The sequence below is a fragment of the Plecotus auritus genome, assembly GCF_963455305.1.
Source record: "Plecotus auritus genome assembly, chromosome: 4".
Lineage (NCBI taxonomy): Eukaryota > Metazoa > Chordata > Mammalia > Chiroptera > Vespertilionidae > Plecotus > Plecotus auritus.
The window spans coordinates 160,025,277-160,042,330 of record NC_137775.1 but is presented as its reverse complement, the minus strand read 5'-3'; the positions used below and the strand labels follow the sequence as shown (position 1 = coordinate 160,042,330).

The 17,054-nt window shown below is 42.1% G+C and overlaps 1 protein-coding gene and 1 pseudogene across 2 annotated transcripts in view; one reads left to right on the top strand and one right to left on the bottom strand.

The window, feature by feature from the left end:
- The window catches only part of ABCB1 (ATP binding cassette subfamily B member 1), a 74,138-nt gene that overhangs the window by 35,673 nt on the left and 21,411 nt on the right, over window positions 1-17,054 (top strand). The window contains exons 10-19 of the mRNA XM_080667057.1: window positions 3,603-3,716; window positions 3,867-3,977; window positions 4,148-4,273; window positions 4,377-4,580; window positions 5,110-5,280; window positions 8,035-8,196; window positions 9,803-9,979; window positions 10,664-10,810; window positions 13,091-13,198; window positions 15,580-15,657. Coding sequence (XP_080523183.1) covers window positions 3,603-3,716; window positions 3,867-3,977; window positions 4,148-4,273; window positions 4,377-4,580; window positions 5,110-5,280; window positions 8,035-8,196; window positions 9,803-9,979; window positions 10,664-10,810; window positions 13,091-13,198; window positions 15,580-15,657 — 1,398 coding nt within the window. The remainder of the gene's footprint in view (window positions 1-3,602; window positions 3,717-3,866; window positions 3,978-4,147; window positions 4,274-4,376; window positions 4,581-5,109; window positions 5,281-8,034; window positions 8,197-9,802; window positions 9,980-10,663; window positions 10,811-13,090; window positions 13,199-15,579; window positions 15,658-17,054) is intronic.
- LOC308247651 (DNA-directed RNA polymerase II subunit RPB4-like) lies at window positions 1,575-2,001 on the bottom strand (annotated as a pseudogene). The gene has a single exon. The product of its transcript is annotated as a DNA-directed RNA polymerase II subunit RPB4-like (transcript).

Genomic DNA, 17,054 nt, shown 5'->3' with positions numbered 1-17,054 from the left:
GATGTTTCTATGTGCTCTTGACTGGAATCGAACCTGGGACCCTTCAGTCCGCAGGCCAACGCTCTATCCACTGAGACAAACCAGCCAGGGCCTCAACCTCTTCCTTAGATCATGAATTCTTTTGGAGCCAACAACAAAATAATCCCAAATTGTGAAGAAAACAGGCATATTTCCCTTCATAAAAATCAAAGCTAAAAATGTTTCGCTGTAGTGTTTCAGGAAGGGGCAGACTCTGTCCTTCCAGAACACCCCATCAGGAAACACCTGTGGCCAAGAACCAGCCAGAGTTTTGGATGAGATGCCACATACAAAGAGATTTCAAAGTGTTGCCCTAGCCGGTTTGGCTCAGTGGATAGAGCGCTGGCCTATGGACCAAAAGGTCCCAGGTTCGACTCCAGCCAAGGGCAGGTACCTTGGTTGCAGGATCCTCCCTGTCCCGGGCCCTGGTCAGGGCACATGGAGGAGTCAACCAATCCATGTGTCTCTCTCACATTGATATTTCTCTCTCTTTCTCTCTCTCTGAAAATCCGTGGAAAAATACCCTCTGGTGAGGATTAAAAAAACAAACAACAACAAAGTGTTGAGACCTTCATGTCTGGCATGAAGAAAAAGAAATCTTAGTTTGGGAGTGAAAAATTAAGTACATTAGAATCACTTACTCCAAAACTACTAGTACATTCTGCAACAGTGCAAGAAAAAAGTCAAAGTGCCCTCTACCTCAAGGCTATGGGCTCCACTTAGCACAGTTATCCTTCGATGTAACTGCTTTCCACAGTGAGCTTCCTCCTGTCTCTGGTTAAGCACAATAATGTGAAGGCTCTCTCTGGTAATCAACACCACCATCCTATCTTCAAGAATTTCAAACATTGATACAGGTCTGGTTTAATTCTTCCTGTACATTTAGATAAGACTGTTGTTTACCATACCAGTTTTATATGCTCTAGTATAGTTTCAAAAACTATAAACACATTGAAATCAAAACATGAAATATAAGGAATAAAAAATAACACAGGGACCAAAATCCATGGTATGAGGTAGTCAACAGCATCCTGTATAATAAAAGCCTAATATGCAAATTGACTAAACAGCCGAATGACTAGTGCAATGACCGGTCACTATGACACACACTGACCCCCAGGGGGCAGATGCTCAATGCAGGAGCTGCCCCAGCCTGCAGGCTCCAGGCCAGCCAAGGCGGGTGCCAGCGGGGGCCCGCCGATCACCCTGCCGGTCACCCCACAGATCAGCTGATTGCCGGCCAGGCCGAGGGACCCTACCCATGCACGAATTTCATGCACTGGGCTTCTAGTAGTTTATATGCACATCACCCCACCTCACCCTCAGCAGAGGTGAGCTCAGGAAACCAACAAGCAGCCACGGCAAGGCCTCTCCAACAAGACTCCGTGGTCGTCATGATCTAACAGCCAAGTCTGAAACAGCAACCCAAACCAAGACCCAGCGGGGTTGTTATACCCACAGTATCCCCAGTGTCTTCTGTGATCGGATTTCAGATCCCAGGAGACAGTGGTGCGATGTAGGGTGGGGCTCCCTGGGCAGCAGGGTGAAGTTGGAGATTAATACTGAAAGCTGCGCTTGGTCTGGATGTCATCAAGGACCTGCTGCAGTTCCTCATCTTCACATCGCCCCTCCAGGCTTGGGATCAGAGCCTTGGACTCCTCAGCAGTCTCTGGACAAAGGTTGGCCAAACAGGCCAACTCGAACTTATGAAGCTTCTTCTGGAGCAACAAGCTGCGGACACTGGCAATGGTCTCTGTTTCTGAAACCACTGAAAGGAGCTGTGTGGTTTAAAGTTTTCGTGAAGACCTCAGACAGCTCCTGTTCGTCCTCTGCCCTCTCATTCTGTTGCTTTCGATGCTCCAGAAGCATGTGAACTTATGAATTTAGAAGTGTCTCGACTGTTTCAAACTCTTTGGGGAAGAGGAGCTGTGAGGCACCCTCCTCCACATTGCCAGCCCGCGGGTCGCTGCCGTCCGCCACCATCGCTGCGCCGGCACTTCCACCGCCGGAAGTAGAAGCCTGAATCTATATCTTTTTAAATATATATATGTTTTTATTGATTAGAGAGAGAGTAAGGGAGAGGGAGAGAGAGAGAAACATCAATTGATTGCCTCCTGCATGCCCCCTACTGGGGATCGAGCCCACAACTGGGGCATGTGCCCTGATCCGGAATCGAACTCACAACCTCCTGGTTCCTGGAACGATGCTCAATCAAATGAGCCACACAGGTCGGGCTCAGTCTGCATGTTGATCTAATAAAGTACATATTGTTAGAAGTGTCACTTGGTTCCTTTTTCATAGGCTAAGCATAAGTATATTTAGTTAATGACAGACCCCATTTGGTTGAGTCCCTTAAAAACAGTTCCCTTTCTCAGGAAATAGGTTGGTAGTGTGGGTCTGATAATTGTGTCTCTTGTTTTTTTCAGACTGTTGCCTCATCTACAATGTATAGGGCTCTTCAGTTAAGAATGGTTTTAACCAAAAAGCTTTTATTAGGATAGTGATACTGTGGGTGAGCCTTGGTTGATAAGAGAAGTATTCTGCTTAATTGTGATATAGATAGGCACTTTTAAATCCAGTATTCACTGAACACAGATCTGCCTTTCAAACTGGAACCATCGAGAGTAGGAGCAAGCACAAGATTTGATATCAGGCCGACGTATTTCAAATTCCAGCCTATAACTTTTAGCTGTATGATTTGGAGCCGCCACATAGACTTTTCAAGCCTTCATACATCTTTTGCCAAATAGAAATGGCAGTATTGTTGTAAGGACTAATTGATAAAAATGAATATAGAATCACTTAGCAGAATTCCTTGTATGTAAATTCTTGGGGACTAAAGTTACTGTGTGGTTTAGAAAGAAAGGAGTAGTGACATTAGTTCTCTTTAACCTGGATGAGAAACAAAATCAAAGCCAGGTCTTTATCAATAAGAAACTGATTTGGGCAAAATCAAAACCTGTTTACCTGACCTCAAAGAGAACAGCTTGGTAGAGGGGGACAAAAAGACAACCTGGTAAAGAATAATGCCTTAGGTGTATGTGCTGTATAATTTACAAAATATTTTTATATATACTGTTTCATTTGATACCCCAGCTCTAAGGTTGCTGGGTATGGAAAATAGAATCTTGCCTGTTTTTTCAAATGAAAAATTGAAACCCAGAAACTCTAGAAGAATTGCCTGGAGACATATAGCCAATTAGCGCTTAGCCCAGGATTCAGACCTAGACCTTGTGTGTCTCCTACTAGGGTTTATTTCCTCTGCTGATGATCTAAACCAAAATTCTTGGCCATTCAATAAATATTAAAATATCCTATTATAATATTCTGGTCCTATAGAATTTACACAATTGTCTCACTGAGCAAGTAAGACTAATCCTGCAGTCTAGGTTGAAAAGTACTTAAACTATTAAATATTTAAAAATATTTTTAAAAATATTTTTTAACACCCAGTATTTGCTAGGTATATGTTATGATGCCTTGCCATTTTAAAATGTAATAAGTTGTATTAAGAAAAAAGAGTATGAAAAAAATTGTTTAAATAGTACCTCAGTAACTTGACGATTTTCCTTCACATTCCTCAGGTCTTCTTCTCCGTATTAATTGGGGCTTTTAGTATTGGACAGGCATCTCCAAGCATTGAAGCATTTGCAAATGCAAGAGGAGCAGCATATGAAATCTTCAAGATCATTGATAATGTAAGTCTCAGCTGGCTATTTACCCAGCTATTTAAAAGTGTTTCTAGTTAAAAAGTAGATGTCTTTATCACTTGTTCCAACTCTCCACAAATGTCACTCAAAGTAGTTGTTGTAACCTAGTTAAATTTTCTGATATTTTATTCTGTTTAGAAGCCAAGCATTGACAGCTATTCGAAGAATGGGCACAAACCAGATAATATTCAGGGAAATTTGGAATTCACAAATGTGCACTTCAGTTACCCATCTCGAAAAGAAGTTAAGGTACAATGATAAATGATTCATCAGTGATTCAGTGATGTATTGAATAATTTCTCATACTTTCCTTTAGAGACTTTAAAAGAATATGAATATTTAACCCTCATTTTGAATTCAATTGTCCATTCGTAGTCCAGTGTATTGCTATTAAGTTTATTTCTCATTTGTTCTCCCAGATCTTGAAGGGCCTCAACCTGCAGGTCCAGAGTGGGCAGACGGTGGCCCTGGTTGGGAACAGCGGCTGTGGAAAAAGCACGACGGTCCAGCTGATGCAGCGGCTGTACGACCCCACGGAGGGCATGGTGAGGGGGCGCTGGCTGGGCTAGATGCCGCAGCCGTCACAGTGCCATTGCTGGTCACACGCTACCATGCCACAGTGGGTAAAATTCACATTTTTCATTTCAGGTCAGCATTGATGGACAGGACATCAGGACCATAAATGTAAGGTATCTGCGGGAAATTACCGGTGTGGTGAGTCAGGAGCCTGTGTTGTTTGCCACCACAGTAGCCGAAAACATTCGCTATGGCCGTGAAAATGTCACCATGGATGAGATTGAGAAAGCTGTCAAGGAAGCCAATGCCTATGACTTTATCATGAAACTGCCTAATGTAAGTCCTTCTTGATCTTTGTCATGCCAGAGGTTCAAAGACTAGAATGCTGACCTAATGCTTAACAAGTTAGGAAACTATGATCTGGAGGAATCTTCTAAGAAGGGAAACCCAGACTACTTCAGATTTTAAAGCTCTAGCAGCCAGTCATATTTTCGAAAAGGAGGGTTGGTTATTGCTAAGTTTTAAGGAACTGAATCGTATTACCTGTGAGGCTGACATTGTCTAGGGCAGTGGTTGGCAAACTGTGGCTCGCGAGCCACATGCAGCTCTTTGGCCCCTTGAGTGTGGCTCTTCCAGAAAATACCACGGCCTGGGTGAGTCTATTTTGAAGAAGTGGCATTAGAAGAAGTTTAAGTTTAAGAAATTTGGCTCTCAAAAGAAATTTCAATCGTTGTACTGTTGATATTTGGCTCTGTTGACTAATGAGTTTGCCAACCACTGGTCTAGGGGATTCCTTCCCATCTTAAAACAGGAGCTGAGATAACTTGTGCTTTTGCTAAATCATTCTGTGTTTTCTGTGTTGTAGAAATTCGACACCCTGGTTGGAGAGAGAGGGGCGCAGCTGAGTGGGGGACAGAAACAGAGAATCGCCATCGCTCGGGCCCTGGTTCGCAACCCCAAGATCCTGCTGCTGGATGAGGCCACGTCAGCCTTGGACACTGAAAGTGAAGCAGTGGTTCAGGTGGCCCTGGATAAGGTCTGTGAACCTCAATTCAAACCAACCTGATTCATAAGCATAAGATCATCTCACCATAAGTTATTCTTAGTATTTTTATTTATTGGTTTCTTTTGAGAGAGAGCGAGCAAAGTAGAGAGAGAAAGAAGCATCAGTTTGTTGTTCCACTTATTTATGCATTCATTGGTTGATTCTCTTATGACAAACTTGGCATATCAAGACGATGCTCTAACTAACTAAGCTACCTGGCCAAGGCCTTAGTATTATTTTTTTAAAAAGTAAATTTTCAATCACTTCTAACGTGATTCCTTCCACTCCACTATCAAAATAAAATAATCAGGCCTCTGAATCTATTTGTTTCATTATTATTATTTTTTAAGTATAGATGAATAAACTTTCATTGAAAAGTACTTGCAAATTTTTTAAATTAAACAATGAGAAATATAGACTCAAAGGAAAATAGGTCTTTATTATAATCTTGAAAATGTAGTTTTAGAGAAAACCTGTTACTGAGGTTTTGTGAGTTTTTACTTTTGTTGACAAGAACGAAATATAATCTGAAGGTTCACGTTTAATTTCCAAGATGTTAAAGGCTTGATGCAGACTCTATGGGAAACGAGAAACCTCTTATCCCCCAGAGAGAGGCCATGAAATGTCCTTGAATAGCAACAGGGTTTGACCTTCTTGCAATTCTTGGGTTGGTGTGACTCATTCACCAAAGAGGATTTGAGTACTTGTTCTGTGCCAGGCACTAGGTGCTGTGTCCCTGGCATATAACGTAACCAGGCCGGCTCTGTGAGGACGAGGACTGTGGAGACCTTTTACCCCAAAAGCGCTGAGTTGAAGTATCACAGTAGAATGCAAAGATGAACTCATATTTGTCCCAACTCTTCCTCTCTCTAATAATAAAACAACACTGCATGTTCCTTTAAAAATCCTGTCATTGTGCTTAATAGATTGTTGAGGGAGGAAAAAGGTTATAAAAATTGTGTCGTCTTTGCCTCCTTCGCTATGCTTATCTGTAATTTCACATCTGTGTTTTCTTATTATTCTATAATAGTATTAACTTATAAATAAAATCTATTTTAAAAGGTTGCATTTAAAAATATTTCTGCTGCCCTGGCTGGTGTGGATCAGTTGGTTGGGCATCTTCCCGTGCACTGAGAGGTTGCTGGTTCGATTCCCAGTCAGGACACATGCTCAGGGTGCAGGCTCAATCCCCTGTAGAGGGCGTGCAGGGGATTGAGCCTGCACCCTGAGCACCAATATTTTTCCCTCTCACACCAATATTTTTCTCCCGCTTCCTTCCTCTCTCTCTAAAAATCAACAAAAAAGTATTAAAAAATTAAAAAAACACTTTTTTTGTAATCCTTTTATTGAAAACATCCAAAGAATTGAGCCATTGTCTTCTCTATTTTCTAGTTGCTACTACCTAATTTTCCTACATGTCTTTTTTTCCTTAGAGTTTTCCACTTTTTCTCATATTGATCTTGATATCTTTTTTGGTAATTTGTATTGAGAATTTTGTTGCTAGTTCCAGAAGAAAAATATAGAGTACCAAATATCATAAGCATTGGGAAAGTTACAAAACCTAAAGAAACCTCATACAAGTTCTGGTTATCTGGCTGTGTTTTGTATTAAAATAACAATGAGATTGGCATTTAAAAATATCTATAGCTCTTCAGTGTTTCCAGAGTGCTTCACCGAGGCAAAGTATCATTTACTTAGAACTTCCAGTGTGTATATATCACAATGCTTCATATGCATTATTTTATTTAGTATCACACTTATTCTAAAAAATGAGTACTATTACCACCCCCATTTTATGTTTGAATAAATTGATCCTCACGCAGGCTAACAGATTTGGATTAAACGCTGGAATTCATAAATGGCAGAGCTAAGATGTGAGGTGAGATCAACGTGACACTGAAGTCTATCTGGACTGTGCTGCCTCTTACTTACTGTCTGTCTTGATCCTCCAGATATCCTGTGACATAGCTACCGGTGTGGCACACGGGCCTGTGTCTGCTCTGATTGGCCAATGCCTGGGCTGTAGAGTTTTTTACTTTGATTAAGCCCTTAATTATTACTGCTAACTTAGGCTGATAGACTTAGAGGTGTACATAATATTAAGATGTGACTGTCATATTTATACTTATCCTTATCCTATATAATAGAAGCCTAATATGCTAAGTGTCTGGTCATCCAGTCATCCGTTCAACCAATCAAAGCATAATATGCTAATGATATGCTAAGGCCGCTCAACCACTCGCTATGACGTGCACTGAACACCAGGGGCAGATACTCCAACTGGTAGGTTAGCTTGCTGCTGGGGTCTGACCCATAGGGACTGAGCGAGACAGGCCAGACATGCCTTGGACCCCTCCCGTGGTTTCTCCCCGGAAGGCCAACCTCCCGCATCCCTCCCCGGCCCCAATTGTGTACCACTGGGGTCCCTCGGCCTGGCCTGTGCCCTCTCGCAATCCAGGACCCCTCAGGGGATGTCGGAGAGCCTGTTTCTGCCAGATCCCACAGGCCAGGCCGAGGGGCCCCATTAGTGCACAAATTCGTGCACCGGGCCTCTAGTTATATAATAAAGCATCATTTAAGCCCGTATCAATTGATTATATATTTACTAAAGCCAGATACTACATTATATAGCTTGGATGGTTTTACAGTGTGCAAGGCATTGATACTCAGTAAACACAAGTTGAATGAATAAATGTTTGCATAAAATTGTTCATGTGTTCAAAAGTCAAATTTTCCTCTCTTTAGGCCAGAAAAGGCCGGACCACCATCGTGATAGCCCATCGGTTGTCTACAGTTCGTAACGCTGATGTCATTGCTGGTTTTGATAATGGAGTCATTGTAGAGAAAGGAAATCATGATGAACTCATGAAAGAGAAAGGCATTTACTTCAAACTTGTCACAATGCAGGTACAGTCTAACTCCAGATTTTCCTAAAGTATCTCAGGTATATACTGATTTTGCTATATTTAGTGCTATAAGTAAATGTAAGTTGACTTGATTATCTTGAGAAGTGGGGAAAAAATACTTGAGGGATTTAGGATTAGACCACTGTTTTAGATATTTTATTTCTCTTTAAAGAAGGCTCATTAGAGAGAGTTAAAGAAAAGTCTAAAAAGGTTTAAATGTAGCTGTTGAACTGAACAGTGGTTAATCTGAATTGAAGTGTTTGTAAGCAGAAAATGCATTCCAGATTCTGAAGACTTAGTACAAAAGAATGCAAAATATTTCAATAAATATTTGCACTGATTACATGTTAAAATGCTAATGTCTTGGATACATTAGGTTAAATAAAATATGTAATTAAAATTGATATTACTGGCCAAGAGACATATGAAAAAAATGCTCAAAGTCACTGATTATCAGAGAGATGTAAATTAAAACAACGAGGTATCACCTCACACCTGCCAGAATGGCTACCATCAACAAATCAACCAATGACAAGTGCTGGTGGGAATGCAGATTGGTGCAACCATTATGGAAAACAGTATGGAGTTTCCCCCAAAAATTACATATGGAAATACCATTTTACCCAGTGATCCCACTTCTAGGAATATATCCTAAGAAACCTGAAACACCAATCAGAAAGAATGTATGCACTCCTATGTTCGTAACAGCACAATTTACAATAGCTAAATCTGGAAACAGCCCAAGTGCCCATCAGTAGATGAGTGGATAAAAAGGCTATGGTACACTTATACCATGGAATATTATGCAGCATAAAAAAGAAGAATCTCTTACTCTTTGAGACAGCATTGAGGGACCTGGAGAGTATCATGCTAAGTGAAATAAGTCAGTCAAAGACAAGTATCACATGATCACACTCATATGTGGAATCTAAATAACAAAATAAACTGATGAACAGAATGGGTCCAGAGACATGGAAGCTTGGAACAGAGAGCAGAATCTCAGAGGGAAGGCGGGGGGAAAGTGGATGGGTGGGAGGTAATCAGCCAAAGACCTTGTATGCATATATACATAACCCATGGACACAGACAATGGGGTGCTGAAGGCCTGGGGGTGGGCTGGAGGGGGTCAATGGGGGAAAGAAGGGGACATATGTAATATTTTCAACAATAAAGAATGATTAAAATAAAAAAAATTAAAAAAATAAATTCACACAAAAAAATTGATAGTACTTGTCTCACACTTTTTAATGTGGCCACTGAGAACATTTGAAATGACAGCTGTGGCTCACAGTGTGGCTTATACCATGTTTCTGTTGACAGCACTGGTCCAAAGCAAACATGATTGAGCCAAAAACACCCACAAAACAGATGACTAGATCAGCTATGTGGAGTGATGCCATGCCATTTTAGCATATTTAGTGGGAATCCTTCTTATTCAGTAGTTTTAATTGTCAAATATATTATTAAAAAAGAAATAGCAGTTTAACTTTATCCTTTCCTATATATTTACTCAGATTGCCATTTTCCTGGATATCTGATATTCAATGACTAATTCTCATAGGTTAACTGAGCCTAACCAGCTTATGCATATATCTTGTTTATTTTAGACAAGAGGAAATGAAATTGAATTGGAAAATGAAACGAGTGAATCCAAAAGTGAAATGGATGCCTCGGAAATGTCTCCAAAAGATTCAGGATCCAGTCTAGTAAGAAGAAGATCATCTCGCAAGAGTATCCGTGCACCACAAAGCCAAGACAGAAAGCTTAGTGAAAAAGAGGCCTTGGTACGGAGGGCTAGGGCTGGGGTAGGTGTGGGAACCAGAAAGGATTATCCAGAATCCTCCTGTCCTATCCCCCAGAGTGTTCCACAAACCAAAATCTCAACATTTTAGACTTGGATTAGAATTTATGAATGATAATTTATAGGTCAAGAATTATAAAATTAAAATGTATAATGTGAAGAGACAAATTATAATAGGTCTTCAAATATAAACATTTCTATTCTTTTATTCCTACTTGCAAATATTCTTGTCATGTTTGTGGAAATATCATTTATGTCTTTAAAAATAGAGGAGTAACAATCAGTCAGTGCTTTTTTAAGTATTTGTATTTTTTATTTTAAAGAAAAAGGAAGGGAGAGGGTGAGATAGAAAAATCTTCGAGAGAAACATTAATCGGCTGTCTCCTGCATGCCTGACTAGGGATTGAGCCTACAAGCTAGGCATGTGCCCTGACTGGGAATCAAACCAGTGACCTCTTGGTGCCACGCTCAATCAACTGAGCAACACTGGCCAGGCATGTTTTTATTTTTGTGTTTTTTTAAGCTAAAGAACCATCAGTTGATTAGGAAATAAGAATTAGATACATTCATTAAATTTTTTTGTATATGGAAGAACTGTTCATCATTAAATCAATTAAGTATCAATTCTTTTTCTTACTAGCCTGTTGAACTATTTTGTGTTTTCCAGGATGAAGATTTACCTCCAGTTACCTTTTGGAGGATTCTAAAGCTGAATATCACCGAATGGCCTTATTTTGTGGTGGGTATATTTTGTGCCATTATAAATGGAGGCCTGCAACCAGCATTTTCAGTGATATTTTCAAAGATCATAGGGGTGAGTGTTGATGTTTACTTCTGGATTTACTTGTGCGTCCTGACTAAAGAATGAACTGTTTATATTTGTGATTGTATAGGAAAGCCACAAAGAACATATACCTTCCCGTGAAACTAAGCAGCTTAAACATGTGAGAACAGAAGTCTGGTTTGGGATAGGAAAGCTCATTTTTTTTACTCTCCCTTTGTGCTGGCAGTCGGTTTCTCTAGGGCCCATGGGACCAGAACCCTGAAGTAGTCGATGAAACTGACTAGGTGACTGACCCTTACCTGCCCTCCCTAGGCTCTGAGTGAACGTCATGAGCTGTCCTGTCGCCACCAGGCAGAGAGAGTCCCTCGTGTATTTATTTGTCAGACTGGCTTGAGAGGGAACTCTTCTCTGACCTGTGCACTTATTAAGACATGAGCAGGCCTAGCTTGCTGCCTCCATAGGAAGTCCATCTCGTTTATTAAGATGCAAACAAATGGAACAGCTTCCAAAAGATTGCAGTTGTCACACATGGTTTGCACTTGCTTTTAAGGATGGCATTTTCCTTAAAACAGTTACAATCCAGGCAGGAATGCTTTCTTTTTAGTGGCAGATATTCAAACCTCAAGCTGAGGATACTCTGGCCCTAACTCCTGGAAATACTACGGAAAAAGAAATTGATCACTGCTTAAAACATAGGCCAAACACTAACTTTTGATTATATCAAAAAAATGCCATAAATATTCCGGTCTCCCTATGCCTGGCTAGCTTACTTCAGGTTGGCATTCATATGTTTAATGTATTCATTCAAGAAATATTTTTTCAGTGTCTGCTTTGTGCCAGCTACTGTTCTATGGGCTGGAAAGGTATCAAAAAGACAGGGTCCGATTGCATGGAGCATATGTTCTAGGTCAGGAGTTTAGCAATTTTTTTCTATCAAGGATAAGATAGTAAGTATTTTAGGCTCTGTAGGCCAGATGGTCTCTGTGGCAGATACTCAACCTTGCCATTGTAGTGCAAAAGTTGTCATGTTAAAACGTTATATAAACATTTCACTGGTGACCTATATTTTGCCAGTTCTTCTACCATTGGTCTTGCAGGCAGAGAGGGAGACATTAGGGGGAAAAAAAGGAATTGGATTAGTTAGGAATGGGTTTTTGCTGTGTACAAAAACTCAATTTAAGGATTTTTTGTTTCTCTCACTCCTTACATAACAATAGGTTTAAAAGCAGGTGGTCCAGACTGACGCATTAGCTCCTAGATATTATTAGGTAGGCAACCAGCCATCTGCCTCATTGAAGGTTTGTAACACAGAGTTAAGGTTATGGGCTGTGAGTTAGATTGCTTGGGTTTAGATCCCTGGATCATCGCTTGGTTGGCTGTGTTACTTTGAACACGTTAATTAACCTCTCTGTGCTTCAGTTTTCCTCTGTGTAAAATAGTGATGCTAATAAAATAAACCTCAGGAGGTGGTTGTGAGGATAACAGGAGTAGTATACATGAATTTGCTTAGAATAGTGCCTGGCACAGAGTGAGCACTCACTGATTGGTAGCTATTATTTTTGTTGGAATGACATCAAGAAAAATTAATTTTTTTCTAAAAAGCTTTTTTCTTTACAAAGAATAAAATTGTCTGGGTGAAGCCAATTGGTGTGTGGCTGTTACAACACGGATTTGGGCTCACTATTTAGAGCGATGTTTGCTTTCTTCCCCTGTGGAGTGGTTATTCTCTGCGTTCCTAGAGCCCAGTACATCTTCTGCCCATCTCTGGAAGGGTCTCCATGTGTGGTGTTGGGTCAGCTGTCTGCAGACCCACTGGCTTTCCGACTGGCCATTCTACAGAGAAGGCTGGGTCAAGGAAACACCTCTCTTTTTTGCACTGAGTGAATGACCCCCGCTTTCTGATTCACCAAAATCACATCATCAGACTTGTCTCCAGACACTCTGGGACAATTTGAAATGCCCAAATTGTAAAACAGTGAATGGCCATACAGTGTAATTTCCCACCAAAGGAGGAACAGAGTATTCGGTCTCAATTCCACTTCACATAGTAGGTGTGGCGCTCATGACTCCAAGGGGGAGTCTGAGCAGGAAAAGTGTTGGGTTGATTTGGGAATGACAGACCCATTTTCAGCCTCTAGGGAAGGGAAGGTATGTACACCTTTAAGTTTGGGATTAAGGAAGCCAACCCCAACCTTCAATATACCAAAGGCCTCTTGACCCCTGATGACTGTGCTAGATGGGAAATGGGTCTGACCCTGAATGACTTCTTCAGTGACTGACTTAAAACCCCTTTCATTATTTTCTTAACAGGTTTTTACCAGAAATGATGATCCTGAAACAAAACGACAGAACAGTAACTTGTTCTCACTGTTGTTTCTAGTCCTCGGAATTATTTCTTTTATTACGTTTTTCCTTCAGGTAAATGTCTACATTTTCACTTTATTGATTTTGAGAAATGCATCATTATTCCACTGTGGGAATTTAAAAACATCTATGTAGTTTTCTTTTTAGTAGAATTGCTCCTATATTAACTGGGCTATTAGCAGCCAAATTTTTTTGGAAATTAAAAAAAAAGATGTTTTGCTTCCTCTGGCTCCCTTGCTTACCTCCTCCTCTTTACTCTTTTTTTCTTTTTTTCATATATTTTATTGATTTTTTACAAAGAGGAAGGGAGAAGGACAAAGAGTTAGAAACATCGATGAGAGAGAAACATCCATCAGCTGCCTCCTGCACACCCCCTACTGGGGATGTGCCCGCAACCAAGGTACATGCCCTTGACCGGAATCGAACCTGGGACCCTTGAGTCCGCAGGCTGACACTCTATCCACTGAGCCAAACCAGGTAGGGCTCCTCCTCTTTACTCTTACTATCTCTAGCTGTAATATTAATGAAATCAGAGGGAACAGAGCAAAGGAATTCAGTGCTCTAAAACAGTGGTCGGCAAACTCAGTCAACAGAGCAGCAAACCGCGCCTCACGAGCTGCATGTGGCTCACGAGCTGCAGTTTGCCGACCACTGCTCTAAGAGATTAGTATTGTAAGGCATTATGGGTTTTTGTGTTAGACCTAGGTTGAGTACAAGTTGAACCAGTTTTTATTTTTGTATCCTCGGGCAAATAAGTAATTTAAACTAAGTTTCCTCATCTGTTAAATAAGGATCATTAACTGCCTCTCGATGATTAAAAGAGATCATGTGACTAAGTGCCCAGGCCTGTGTGAGGTGGCAGCAAACACTCAGTCACCTAGTAAATGAATAAATTATAGCCACATGTGATTTTTGTAAGACAGAATTCTCAGTAGGTCTCTTTATTTAATGTCTTGTAAGCATGTATTAATATATTTTTAAAGATTACTCATTGGTTTTTAGAAAGAGAGGAAAGGAGAGGGAGAGGGAGAGAGAGACAAAAAAATAGATGTGAAAGCAAAACATCAATCCGATGCCTCTTGCATGCCCCCTACCCTGACCAGGACTCATACTGGCAACGCTTCCGTGCACGGGATGATGCCCAACCAACTGAGACATACCGGCCAGGCCCATGCAATAATAATTTTAGTAAAACATTGTTCTGGACATTGTATAGGTGGTACCAAAGAAAAAGACTGAACTCTTTCATTACTAAGTACTTCGAGTCTCATTGTGGAATTCGTCCATACTATAAATAGGTGTGACATTCTCACTGTATCTAAGATTGTCATGCCAAGTCTTCATGCCAAAGGTACAGATTGCTGATTGGTCAAAGAATTTGGAGGGAGGGAGGCTTTGAGCTGGTCCCTTCAACTTGAGAGACAGGGATTGGTGAAGCCAAGGCAATAAAGCAGTGCCTTTGTAACATGATGATGGGTGGGGAGATGAGCCTGGCTTGCCTGGGAAACCGGGTAGGAGTGAAGGCCCTAAATTATAGGGCCTCAGAAATGTAGATAGGACGCCTAGCCTATTGTTAAGAGTGCCCGGCCCCTCATTTAGAAACATAAGGAAGAGCTCTGTGGGTGATGAAATCTCAGGCTCTGGGTTCCATTTTGGTACGGATTCTCAGACCCCAATTCAGATTGCAACTGTGCCACCTTAGAACTGTGGCTTCTGACGATGTGGCCGCCTCTCTAAATCCAGTTTCATCTCTGCGGTGGTGATTGTAGGGTTGTTCTGAGGACTTGGTGGGATAGCATGTACAGCATCAGAGGAAGCACTTAACAAAGCTAGCTCTCCGTTGTTATGTTGTCTCCAGCATAAGAAGAGTAATATTTCTGTAGTGGCTAAGGTATTTCACATGTCCTTCAGTCTCATAGCAGAAACCGTAATTGGTCATTTCCACATAAATAAAACCATTTTAGTAACGTCAGGCTTCAACTCAACTAACCTGATTCCCCCAGGGTTGGCGTCTGCTAGCAGAGGGGTTATGTAACATTACAGCGCAGGGCGAAGGTGAGGGTCTGCTTCGTGCTGAGAACCAGAGCGTGTGTGGCCCCGCCTGCCCTTCAGTTACATGGCCCAGCCTGGCTGTCCCCTTTACCAGGGCCACTTAGACGAGCTGGTTCTCTCTTCACTTGTGCTCTTTGCATCTGTTTCTTCCCTCTCTCCCAGTCGTGACCTACTTGGGAGCATGCTGCTTGGGAGCACAGTGGAGCTGTGGTTGCCTTCCTCCTCTTCTCTGATTCTGCAGGAGACGCGGGCTGTCAGGAGGCCGCTCCTCTGCTGATGCCCCAGCCAGGCATTTCCTCTCTGCGTTGGCCGTGCCATCATGTAATCTGCACCTCGGCCTCTGACAGGTCCCCTTCCTTACGGTGTCTCCTCATTCTTCACAGGGCTTCACATTTGGCAAAGCCGGAGAGATCCTCACCAAGCGGCTTCGATACCTGGTGTTCAGATCCATGCTGAGACAGGTATTTGCATTGAGGACTGTGCCCCGGGGTGTGCAGGCTCCTGGGCCCTGTGGACGCAGGTGGTGGGGGCGTTCTCAGGTCACTCTTAGGAGCTCCTGCCTTGCTCTTCCCTGTGTCTCATGGGGAAGATGAGGCTGAATGCCGCCAGGTGCAGGCTCAGGCCCTGCTGTCTGTCTGTCTGTCTGCAGGGGGTGTGGGCTCAGGATGGCAGTTTCCAGAGCAGGTTCACCCCCAGCTTGGTCTCAGCAGCTGTAGGCAGAGCAGGCAGAAGTGATCTTCAGTACCCCTCCTCCCTCTCCTTTCTCTTTCCTTCTTTCCCCTGGGAAACCCAGGGTGCTGGTGTTTCTTCCCACCAAGGGATGCCCTCTTTCTTCGCACAAGTCAAAATGCATCCCCACGCCCATTTCTTCATTGCCCAGTTTCTTTGCTGGGCCCTGACTGATAGACTAATTTAAGCTGCAGTGTTACTAGCTGATAATGACTTAATTTAATGTCGCTCGCATTTTACTCCTTCAAAACCCTAACAGATAGATGTGATGTTTTCCTGGGGGAAGGGGCCAGGAGATTCGAGGAATGTAGCCCAAAGAAGTCCAGTTCAAACAGGAAAGTTTCTGTAATAACAATCATGAAAATTTTGTATTTGACTTTGTAATTTTCCACTAATGGAGGGCCCTGACCTAGGACTCTCAGTCAAGTTTTGATAGCTGAGATTTCTCTTTGGCTCGAGGCTGACCCTGGTCCAGGACCAAATGCCACGTTACCCCCTCAGCCCCTAGGCCAACTCTTAGGCCCATTACACTTTGAAAGGTGAGCAGATGGTTTGTGTAATGCCCTCTCCATAAATTATTAAGTCCAGTCATCATACATTTAAGTGCTTTCTTCTTACAATACTTAGTATTTTATAAGTCATTCAAACCTGAATGGACCCCATCTTCAAGGAAGTTAAGTTCCAGTTCGGGAGGCACCTGGGGGCTTAAGAGTTTTACAAAGCAAGGTGACACATGCTAGAATAAGTTATAATGCTGTTTTTTTTCTTAATTATTTGCGGGGGTGGGGAATGATAGCTACTGCTTTAGTGCAAATCATCAGTTCAGATCAATTTTTAGGACCATAGTTATTTTTGTAACAGACATAAATGTATACCTCAAACATACAATCTATATATATAAAAAGCCAGTGTCTGTGACGACCAGGTTGACCAAACGACTGGTCACCATAAGGGGCATTGAGCACCTCTTGTTCTCTCCCCCGCGGCCCACAGGCTCCGATCACAGCAAGGCGGGTGGCAGGCGGGCAGGGCAGCGAGTGCAGGGGGGCGGCGAGCCGGGTAGGCGGGGCTGTGAGCAGCAGCAGGCTACCGTGCACGATTTCGCGCACTGGGCCTCTAGTCTTTTTAA